The sequence below is a fragment of the Mus caroli genome, chromosome 13 (assembly GCF_900094665.2).
Source record: "Mus caroli chromosome 13, CAROLI_EIJ_v1.1, whole genome shotgun sequence".
In the NCBI taxonomy this organism is placed as follows: Eukaryota; Metazoa; Chordata; class Mammalia; order Rodentia; family Muridae; genus Mus; species Mus caroli.
Genome location: NC_034582.1, coordinates 87,135,516 through 87,147,313, shown reverse-complemented (window position 1 = coordinate 87,147,313; position 11,798 = coordinate 87,135,516). Strand labels below are relative to the sequence as shown.

Genomic DNA, 11,798 nt, shown 5'->3' with positions numbered 1-11,798 from the left:
CAAAAAAATGGGGAGGGTGTGGGGGACTTTTGGGATAGCATTGGAAATGTTATTGAGGAAAAGATGTAATTAAAAAAAAAAAAAAAAAAAAAAAAGAAAATGGGATGGATCTCTGGATATGGCAGTCTCTAGATGGTCAGATGGCCTTTTCTTACGGAGCACAAAAAGTACTCCTTAATCAAATGTCACTTCAGAGGCTAGCCATCTATTTGGTCACAGTTTAGTGTTGAAGACGTAAGAGTGATCTTCATATGAAAGACAAAGAACAGGTAGTTATATGTGCAACTCATCAGATACACAATGTGCATTAGTAAAGCTATTTCTAAACACAGTTATTTCCCTTGCCTTTGTGGGACTTTGTGTTTGCATAGGGGCAAATATACAGAGCAACTTGCATATTACATATTGATCGAGAATATTCTGTAAAATCTTTCATAATACAATCTGAATAGAATCTCACACGTGAAATAACTGTAAAAATGCACTGACAGTGAACCAACATTAAATTGTGTGTGAGGGGTCGGATGAGGGGGTAGTTGTGTGTGGGAGTGTTTGTGTGTGGGGAGTGTGTATGTGTTCACGTGAGTGTATGAGAGTGTATGTGTATGTGTGAGGTGTATGGGAGTATGTGGGGTGATGTGTGGGAGTGGTGGGGGGCAGATGAGGGTGTATGTGTGTAGGGGGAGATGTGTGGGAGTAGGGGACTGATGGCAGTATGTTGAGGGTGAGTCGACTTTTAAGATTGTTTCAGTTCTTGTCTGCCTTACTTATTGAGAGTTTGCCTGTGAACCTGGAGCTTAACGTTTCAGGTTGACTGCCTAGCCAATAACTCTGCCCAGCCTATCAGCCTCTGCCGTGTCCTTGCATCTCCCACGAGCTGGGGTTATAGCACTGTGAGCCCAACTCTGTCCAGCTTTTATATGGATGCTGGGTTTCTGAACTTGGGGACAGCAGCAAGGACCTTACCACACTGAGGCATCTTCCAATATTAAATTTAAAAAACAATAAGAGAAAGCAATATGTAATCAATCACTGTCGTACTTTAGATTGGTTTGTGGGTACAAAAAGGTCTCACATGTCATCAAGACGTGTCCTATTCAGCGGGCGTGGGAGGTCACACAGATTGGCTTTTAAGAGCAATGATCCTTATTGATTGTTTTATTTGTTTTCCAAAGTGAGTTCACCCATGGATGAAGTGTTAGCATCCTTGAAGCGTGGTAGCTTTCATCTGAAAAAGGTTGAACAGCGAACTCTGCCTCCTTTTCCTGATGAAGATGATAGTAATAATATTTTGGCGCAGATAAGGAAAGGGGTAAAGTTGAAGAAGGTTCAGAAGGAAGTTTTGAGAGAATCCTTCACACTTCTGCCTGATAGCGACCCTTTGACACGGAGTATCCACGAAGCTCTAAGAAGAATCAAAGAAGCGTCCCCAGAGTCAGAGGATGAGGATGAGGCTTTGCCTGGCACAGACTGGGAGAACTAGCAGGTACCTGAGCCTTGGTCCTTAGCAGCCAGCTTTCCGGCTCTGGCTTCGCTGATGAGCTCCAGCATTGGCTGTGGAGTCTGTGGTGTGCGTCGTGTATGGCTTCATTATAGAGCATGGGTAATAGATATGTGAATTCCAATTTTTAACTCAAAAATATTCAGTTCAGTGTCTGTTTTTTAAATCTTGTCCCTTTATACAACAGTCCCCCTTGTGACTAATCATGTGTATTTCTAGTGCATTACTGCTGCAGTTGTTTTCTTTCCTCTATGTGCCTTTTAAGTTCCAGGCTAGTCTGGAACTCGTAGTGATTTTCTTGCCAGCATGGTATGCACTAAATAGTATGGCTGGCAAAGTATTTTATTTCTGTTTTTCAGTGTGTGTGTGTGTGTGTTGGTGGGTAGTATATATTCAGTACCCTCAGAGACCAGAAAAGCCCATTGGGTCCTTAGAGATAAAGTTATAGGCAGTTGTGAGCCCTCTGACATATAGTCTAGGTCTTCTTCAGGTCTTCTTGCAGGGTTTCAAGAGCGCTGAATCATTAAGCCATTTCTCCAGCTCTGGAAAGCACCTTTAAAAGACTTCTAGCTGTGTGGTTTTTCTATTTTGCTCATTAAAAATATCTACAGTGTAGTTATATTTCAAGTAAAGAGATATAGTCTTATTTTTAACTTGACCAGAAAAGCCTTTTTAACTGAACTCCTTAAGTTAGGCTTACTGAATTTTGATCCTTTCTTAGCTACCCATAAGGGAGTTTTCTCAGTCTAGAAAATTATTAAGTTGTCTGGTTATATAGCTTTCTAAATATCAAACTATTCAGCCATACTGTTGTTCTTCATTGTCTATAATAAACATTATAGCTACATTGATAAATAAGTTATAAACAACTTGAATCCTGTGTACCGTATAATTGTTTACACACATGCATTGTAATTATTGCAATCTGCTGCTTGCTTGCTGACTCCTGCAGGGTACCCCTTCCCCCCCCCCCCAAAATGGGATCTCATCTTGTAGCTTTAGCTGGTCTGGCCATTAGATATATAGATCAGGCTAGTCTTTGCCTCCCTTCTCATCTGCCTCGGTCTTTGTGAGTTGTGACATTAAACGTGTGTGCCACCAAGCTCTGCTGCTGTTTATTAAAAGCTAATTATGAAATTATTAGCACAAATTATACTACATTAAAAGAATAGTGATTATGGTATATGTCATAAGTTAGTTACATAGTTAAAGGATTGAGGACTTAGAGGCCAGCCTTTATTATGTATCCAAACTCCATCTCGAAACAAAAACAGACAAGCAAACCCCAGAGCGAGAGGGAGCACTCTTTCCAGAGGGGATATAGACAAGACAGTTGGGTGTGGTGGCACACACCTTTAATCTCAGGCATTCAGAGACAGAGGAAGCATCTCTGAGTTCAGTCCAGCATGGTCTACATAGTCATCTCCAGGACAGCAAAGACTACAGACAGATCTTGTGTCATGGGGCTTGTGGGGGGAGCTTATTTTTAAAATAAATTTTAACAGGGATGTATACAGGGTCATCTTAGGACAAGGGGGTGTGTACCGTGGTCCTGGACTACGTATGAATCTATGAACTAGCCTTCGGCACTTGTTAAGTGTGGATTCCTGTCTTTGACTCCAAATCTAAGTGGATTTTTAATGTATATGGAAGTGCACATGGATTTTTAAAACTTGGTGCAATAAAGTATGAAGTATTCAAACAAAGCATTACTCCTAAAAGGATTGTTACCTGTAACTTTAGGACCTAGAGGTGCATTTGGAAAACACCTTTCCCTGCACTGTGTCCCCCAGGCTCACACACAGGCTAAAATCACACTCTCTCCAGCATGTGGTTGAGCACTGCCTTCCCTCTGTGTTTCCTTTTATTGCTGTTCTGTGCAGAGGCCCTGATTTCAACCATTTTGCTCATATATGTGTATATTATACTGTACTTTATAAAAAAAGGCTGACATTTATTTTCTTAAGAAACGTAGAGGATAGAGGAAACACCTCAGTGTTTCTAATTAGTGTGTTGATATTCAGAGGCTCGGGTTGTCTTCCTAGAGTCTTTTCCATAGTAGATATTCATGTATCACCTCCCTCTTTATTGTTCTTGCTCCTGCTATGTCTCCTGTGGCTTCTCCTGCTGCTTACATGTGTATCTCAGCCAGTCACCACTGGTCGCTTGCTCGCTCGCTCGCTGTCCTTAGTTCTGTTGCTACAGTAGCTTCTGCCAGCATTTCCATGCTTATCTTCTCCCATCTCACCAGGTCTTGGCTGACACGTAAGACAGGGCCTCAGCATCATGTATATTTCAGGTGAGGTGATTTACATGTCTGGGCATGAGTGTCAGGACACTTTATGAGGGACTGCAAGGGGCTGGTAGTTCTTAAAGTATTGAAACAGCAGATGTGTGATCTATACACCTTTTGAAAGTTTTAGAGTTCCTTTTGAAAGATGAATGTTGCTCTGCCTCATCCTACTGTAAGGCTTCCCAGAGATAGCCTTGCTAACAGTGTCCTGAAGTAGCTTCATGAGACAGAATTATACTTTATGACAAGGTTCTGATTTGTCTCATGAAGGGTCTTTCTCAAACTTCATCTTTTTTTTTTAAAGATTTATTTATTATTATATGTAAGTACATTGTAGTACATTCAGACACACCAGAAGATGGCATCAGATCTCATTACCGATGGTGTGAGCCACCATGTGGTTGCTGGGATTTGAACTTAGGACCTTTGGAAGAGCAGTCAGTGCTCTTACCCGCTAAGCCATCTCTCCAGCCCTTTCTCAAACTTCTAAGTATAACTGTGAAAGAAAATGGGGCACACATATCATTCTAAGAAAGCTGCAGAAAAGGCAACACAAGAAATTTATCCTAATGATGTTTATGTGACAGGGCTACAGCAATACCTTTCAGTATGCAGGTGACATAACATTTTGAATAGTTACCCCTCTGCACTTAGCCTTTTAGATATTAAGGCCCCAAAACCCAGGTTTTGATTCAGATGCTATTTTTATGTTGTAATTCCTGCTAGCACATCTCAGTGAAGTATCAGAAGCTTCTGAGTCCCACAAGCTGTGTTTCAGATACTCAGTGTCCGTGTATAACTTCAGAAACACGTTGCTTGTTGATGTATATTTAAAGAATGGTGTTTATCCTTCTTCTAATACGCCAGCTGATAAAACCTGTCTGCCTGTAGTGAAGTTTAAAGACACCCATTTAATAGGTGCTACTCTCCTAAGAGGAGCAGAAACAAAAGGGAATCCAACACTCTCAATAGTGACCAAAATCTGTGTGAAATGACTTTTATTCTTACTACTTAAGAATACAACCATCATGGGGCTGGAGAGGTGGCTCAACTGTTAAGATCATCGCCTGCTTTCCCATAGGCCCTGTATATAATTCCCAGTACCGACATGGCAGCTCAGTAGGTAACTTCAGCCACAGGGGATCTGATGCCCTCTTCTGGCCTCCACAGGCACTGAATGCACATGGTACACAGACATACTCAGGCATACACTCTTACACATAAAATAACATCTAACTTAAAAAATTATAAATATTTTATTTAAAGGAAATTCTATACCATTACCATATAGGTGACTATTAAAAACAGTGTGCATTGAAGATATTTCCAAGAATGTGAGGGAACAGACTTATGCCCTACAGGCATTTTGTTCTAATATTGTATCATTTTGTTTGCAAACAGGTGACTTAAGAGAGAAGAAAAATACCCATGGATGAAGACTGGCTCTGGTTCCTTTGGGGAAAAATCTAAGCTCTTGGTCCCACAGTTGGATTCCATTATGTCCTGAGTATATTGACAAAGTGGTATGAAAAAGGAAGCACAGACGGGAGGTTACTACTGTCCAGTCCCTCTCATTGATAGTGCAATGTTCCCGACTGCAGAGAACAAGCCTCCTGGAGACGGCTGTTCCTTCCCTACCACCCCCCCCCATCTGCCCAATCATAATCTCATAGTGGCCAGTCCCATCGCTAATGAATTCGAAGAACACTGGGTTGGCAGAGGTCTGCTGTACGAGCTACTTTGGGGTTCATCTTTCCGTGGACTGAGAAGACTCGTGCCGAAGCACAGCAACTTCCACGTCAGCTTGTAGAGACAGAGACAGGCTACAGAAGATATTGATCGAGGTGGTTATGGTCAGGAATTAAAAAAAAAAAAAAACATCATGAAATGCACTTAAAATTCCCACATTATTCATCTCCAGAGATGTTCAGTATCTGAGAAGCCAATGGAGATATACCTATCAATGTGTGCACCAGAACATGACACATTTAACAAGGCATATTTTTAAGAGTCCACAGTCTTACATTTTGTAAGAGTTTGAAGTTAAAATTTCCATGCTTTTAAAATAGCGTTTCATAATTCTGAATTTAGAATAGTTTGAATTTTATGTGCATCCTGTTTCTGAGAAGCAATGCTTTGTAATTGGATCTTTTTAGTCTTTTTGTTTGAACTACTGCCTGATTACTATAACTCAAGACTTTCCTATTGAGAATCACAAAGCAGATTCAACAGTAGGGATGCAGATCACAGGCCTGCACCCGGCTACGTCTTTATTGTTATGCTCCATGGTGAGGAGCATGTATTCAGTAAAGGTCCAGAAGGCAGCCAGGCCCGAAGCCTCCAGCTGGCATTTTAGTGGTTTTGTTTTTTGTTCTTTTATTCTGTGTATAGAACTTGAGGAGAGCATTTGTTGCTGTCACTAAATCTTTAAACTCACATGTGTAGATCCAATGCTGACCTGGCTGTATCTTAAAGGGTCCATTTATGAATGGGGCCGGCAGGGATGGTCACTGGCCTGATTATGTGGACATGCATGAGGGCAGATATGCTGGGCCCAGTTTACAGTACATTGTAGTGTGTGCTTTATATGGAGGAATTGAAATACCAAAAAGAACTTCATTTGTAGAAAGTTCTTCCCCAGCGTTGCCCAGAAACTTCCCTGAAGCGAAAGCCTCTCAATGCCCGCCATAGTTTTCCTCCAGGAACATGGCTTCCTTGTCACTTTTAAGAGATGTGTTTCTTTAATTATGAAAAATTCTTGTAACGGGTTATAGAAAACCAAATTTTTGCACTTAAAACATTCATGTTTATTGATGAGACTGGGAGCTCATGTAGCATTTACTTTATATATTGGTTTTAGTCCAAGCATAATTCACACATCTTGTCCGCAACAATTAAAACAGCTCTGATATATAAGCCTCATTCTAAGATGATCTGTGTGTCCTTTACACCCCCAGTAAAGCACCAAAATGTGTTTAACCCAGGGAGTCATTGGCTAGATAAAGAAATATTTTAAAAGCTTCAAAACTTACAAATATTCTAAAAATCAGCCATTGTTTATAAACTTGTAATATTTACAGATCTATCCATCGATGCATTATATATTCAGGTTCTTTATTTACTTACTTTTGAGACCAGGCCCTGCTTTGTAGCCCTGGCTGGCCTAGAATTTGCTGTGCAGACCAGGCACACTCTGCAGCAGTCTGCTTCTCTCTGCCTCTCTTATAGGTATGCACCAAGATGCCTGCATCCCTGGTTTTTGTTTTTGTTTTTTTTTTTTAAAAGATTCATTTTTAAAATTATTTTAAATTATGTAAACTCTGTACAGAGGCTCTGGCTTGGTTACTAGGAACCAAACGTGGGTCTCCTGAAGGAGCAGTGTGTGCTCTCAATCTCTGAGCAATCTCTCCAGTCCCTTTTTTTTTTAAACTATAGGAAAATATGAAATATAATTTATCAAAAGCCATTGTGTTGTACTCCGTTTTAGCACCAAATGCCTGGGCTTTGCAAGTGGGGATGAACTGGGACAATGAGCAGCTCTCAGCACATCCTGACAATCCAAGATTACAGCATGGAGCGAGCCTTCAGCCTGTTTTCAAGTAAATGATTTTCTCCCAACATGCCAGCTTCTCTGCCTCGGGAGTCTTGTTTTTGTACTGGAGCGAGGCTCAGTAGTGAAGTGCAAGACCTTATATTCCATCTCTAGCATTGCTTCTTAATCCTCAAGAAAAGATTTTTACTTCATAAAATCACACACATTGGAGTTACTCATAATAATATAATTTAAAATAACTAGTATACATGTGTTCATCAAATCACCAGGTGAGCCCTCATTAATTTAAAGTGGTTTTAGGGCCCCAGGAAAATGACAATAAGCATGATGTGTTTTTTCTCCCTTACTTTCCTAACACAGAAGTTTGGCTTAATTTTAGATGCAATCATCAGACCATAAGTGATAAGCTCTGGCCTTCACAGTTCGTTCATGTGTCTAGTTGTCATGGCAGTCAATCACTGTTTCCAGTTCCCAGTGTAGTTAGCCTTCCACGGTGCCCAGTATCCACAGACACTGCTTGTCTGTGCTGTTCCCAAGGGTTTTATACTGAAGATGGGAAAGCAGGAGACGACTAGATGCTTCATCTAGTGTTACTCTTCATACTTGAATGTCAAATTTCAAATATGTCCCCGATACAACCAAAATTATGTATGGTAGCCGATGTACTATGTATAGAAAAGATATCTCTACATTAAAGGTCCTAATTGTATTTTAGCAGTAAGAAATTGCTGGAGAATGAGGATTTTGGGGTCTAAGCAATGGCCCTATTTAAAGAGTGCTTTATATAGGGATGTGAAGTTCATGAGACAGCATAAAAACAATCATTCCTTAGTTGTTCATCATGCACTTAAAACTTTCTTCCCCCTCCCCCTTCCTGAGATGGGGTTTCTCCATGTGGCCCTAGCTGCTCTGGAACTCCCTCTATAGATCAGGCTGGCCTCAAACTCAGGGATTTGCCTGCCTCTGCCTCCTGAGTGCTGGGACTAAAGGCATGTGCGACTACACCTGTTGCAAACTCCATTTTTAAAAAGATACTGGTATGGTATAATGAACACTTTGTGGACTTTACAGTGTGTGTGTTCAGAGGGTTCTCATTTCTATAAATATGAATGTCGAACAATCCTTGGTACCACAGTAAGTCCTAGAATGTGGTAAGTTGCACGGTGTACTGCAGACACCACACATTAAGAATTAGAATTCAGTAGGATATAGAATGACAGCATCCATATGGCATGGGGGCACGCACATTGATACAGTTGCATTCTCTAGACTCCCTGAGACTTTATGGGATTCACCTACAGAATATGTTTGTATTTATTTAAGCCAATACTTTGAGTCCAGCCTTGTAATACACTCATCAACAGACATCAATCTGCACAGTGACTTTGGGTCTTTAGTGGGCCTGTCAGGGAGTTTTGAGCTTTCTTCATTTTACCAGTAAAATAAGTATAGATCATGAACAACTGCAGGACATTTCAGACTGTTGCTCAAGATGTAAGCACTTGACAGGGGAAGCAGAGACCTTTAATTTTTCCACATCTTTGCACTGAATATAAATGATTATATAAAGCTAAATGTGCATATTGAACATTTTATTTGTGCTTGGTGTTGCCAGTGACCATCAAGACTTTAGATGGAAGAGGGGTGAGAAAGCAGAAGCACCTTACTGCTGAGCACACTGTGTTCAGGCCTCACTACTGCAATAGTCAGGCCTGAACTTTATGTTAGAGCACATTAAAATCCTGCCTAATTGCTTGGAAATAGGATGGTATTTTTAGCCTATTTATGTAATGTAACTTAAAAGGTTTTCCCAGAAAGTGAGTTTATATTGTTATCTAAACTATCCCGTGTGTAAACAGAAGCTTTTAAAGGTAGGAGGCAGTCCTGATGCAGAGAGAGACAGTGAGAGAGACAGTCCACTAAATGTTCCCTGAGTTATGCTAAAGATGTTCTTATTTTAAATTTTTTGTTTTATCCACAGTAAATATACAATGTGGTATTTATATGACTTAATTGATTGAGCTCCAAGTTTATAAATGTACCCTCACTTCAAAGCACATTTTTTGGGCCACTGTAAGGTGCATATAGAGAAAATTCCTCTGAGGTTGACATGCTAAAGTGTTCATGAGAGCTGCTTCACTTCCACCCTCAGAGAACCAAAGGGGAAGTTTCATTTCTTTTTTTTTTTTTGGTAGATTCAGTTACAGTTAACAGTGGCCCAATTTGGGGTATTGGAAATGAATAGGGAAGTCAATGAAATGTTTAAAAACTAAAGGTATGGGCGTTAGAGTTGAGTTTTAACCGGAGAAAACATTTGTTCTTGCATGTTGTATAGTTAACTGTCAAGGGGTGCAATGCGGCATTTTAGGTTTCTCCATGCAAATTCCTTTGTCTTTCCTCTGAAGTCTCTGCAGTCACGGGTGGCATTTCCCTTTCCTGTGGTTTCCCCTTACTTGTGTGATGGAACAAGGGTTGCCTCCCATAGCAGGTTCTTACAATGTTTTTGACACAGTCCCCACTGCCTTGTTGAATCTCTCTCTGTATTGTATGCACTGCCAAGTGTGAAACCGTAATACGTAGTTTAATGAGAAACGGAAGGCTGCAGGTCACTTTGCATGAGTAAAGCCCACTGGGGCTACATAAACTGACACTTTTGTCATTTTACCCAGTTGTGGGTAAATGAAGATTACAACGGCAGACTGACTCACCATTACTTGCTTTGTGCAATGTTATAAAGGCAAAACACTATGCACTGTGCTTGGCTTTACAGATGGCATTCCCACCATGACATTAAGTGGATTGTCCACAGCATACTATAAATGCCATCTCTTGCAAATTTATATACGTAAATATGCTCAATTAACACTCTCAAGTATTACAAGTATAAGGAAACTACTAAGCAGGCATTTATAGCAATACTATAAAATCTCCAATCACTGTTTTGACTGTCGCCTTCTCCTTAGTGCAGCCTTTCTGCATCGTAGTTGCTGCTTTTTTACATTTCACACTCCTGACTTCAGAGTTAAGTACTTGCTCACCCAGTGTTGCACTCACCTTTCTTATTGTACATGCAATGTAACAACACACAGTTTTGGTGCTTAACAATATTCCTTTTTTTCTTTAATAAAGGATATTTATTTGAATTAACTTGATTTTGTTTGTTTACATATTATCACCAGTAACTTTTTATTTCAAAATGGAGCATAGCAATATTGTACAGGTTTAGTAAGTTACTTCCTTGACAAGAGGCAACTTAGGGAGAGAGCTTATTTGGCTTAGAGTTTAGGGGAACAAGTCCATGATGGCATGGTCAGGAAACAGACTCCTTGTGTTCAGCTTGCTTTCTCCTTTCCATTTAGTCCAGGTAACCACGGGATGATGTCCACATATTCACTGAAAGTCTTTCTTCCTCAGTTACACCTTTGCAAAAACATTCATAGGTATTTTCAATGCTGCATTCCCATAATGATTCACAATTAACCAGATTCATGGACTGTCCACCCCTGAACTGTTTCTTCCTTGAATGCTATTGTGAAACAGTCATGGCAGCTTTACTTGTACAACATACTTCCCCAAACTCGGAGATCTTTTCAATGTCTTCATTTGAGGAGTTCATGAAATTGAAAGAGATTCTCTCATACTTGGAAATAGTTAAGTAGAGGCCAGCAGACACTGGCCACTTTCTGTCCTAATAGTGTAGTAGCAGAACAGGTAGAATCTACTTATCTCCAAGGCATGGGACGTGGATTAACAATATGTTTTATGGAACTGAATGCCAGATCATGTCAGATTTTAGGTTAGGAGCCTAGCTGCCTGGAGTACAGCCCTGCACCCTATGATTCTGAAGTCAGGTTTGTCCAGTTGGCAGCTACTCCCCATAAATGTATCATTTTCATGCTGCAACAAAGACCCAGATGTCTGATAAACTAGGTTTTCCAGTCATTCACATTATTCTCTTCAGTATTTGGTCTCAGAGTCCAGCTATGATCCTCTTTTCAGACAAGGCTGTTATGTCTGTGCAATGCAGGGCTCAGCTCTATTATCTTTGAGCCAGGACATAACTACAACTTCCCTAAACTGTCAGAAAAGGTGGCCATAGTGTTGTATGTCCCGATAACTGAAGGTTTTTTACCTGCTCTGACTTGCTTTCTTGTTACCTGAGTTTTAAGGGCTACTCCCCAGCTCATACTAGCTATATATGAGCATTAAACTTAGGCTTTCATAATGGCTGAGCTAAAAACCTAACTTATTCAGTGATTCTTCTGGATAGGTGGTTTTCTTCTGGCCTGTGACTCTTTTCAGCTCATTAGCACTCCATGTCCAGCTGTTTAATGAGCTCTTCATTTGGATCTCTGATCCAGAAATGGTGTCCTTGACTATCCCTGTTAAGGTAAACCCATACCTGTCCACTTTTCCCCACTTTGTACAGCTCATGAATCTCTGCCCACATC

At 40.5% G+C, this 11,798-nt stretch overlaps 1 protein-coding gene across 2 annotated transcripts in view; it reads left to right on the top strand.

Annotated features, from left to right (window-relative positions):
• Nucleotides 1-10,494, top strand: part of Jmy (junction mediating and regulatory protein, p53 cofactor) — a 62,836-nt gene extending 52,342 nt beyond the window's left edge. The window contains exons 10-12 of one of the 2 annotated variants that reach the window (XR_003834631.1): nucleotides 1,176-1,486; nucleotides 3,753-3,800; nucleotides 5,196-10,494. Coding sequence is in view for 1 of the 2 variants with exons in the window: in XM_021180378.2 (XP_021036037.1) it covers nucleotides 1,176-1,483 (308 nt within the window). In the remaining variant the exon portion in view is untranslated. The remainder of the gene's footprint in view (nucleotides 1-1,175; nucleotides 1,487-3,752; nucleotides 3,801-5,195) is intronic. The other variant, XM_021180378.2, reaches the window with a different exon arrangement.
• The last annotated feature ends 1,304 nt before the right edge of the window (nucleotides 10,495-11,798 follow it).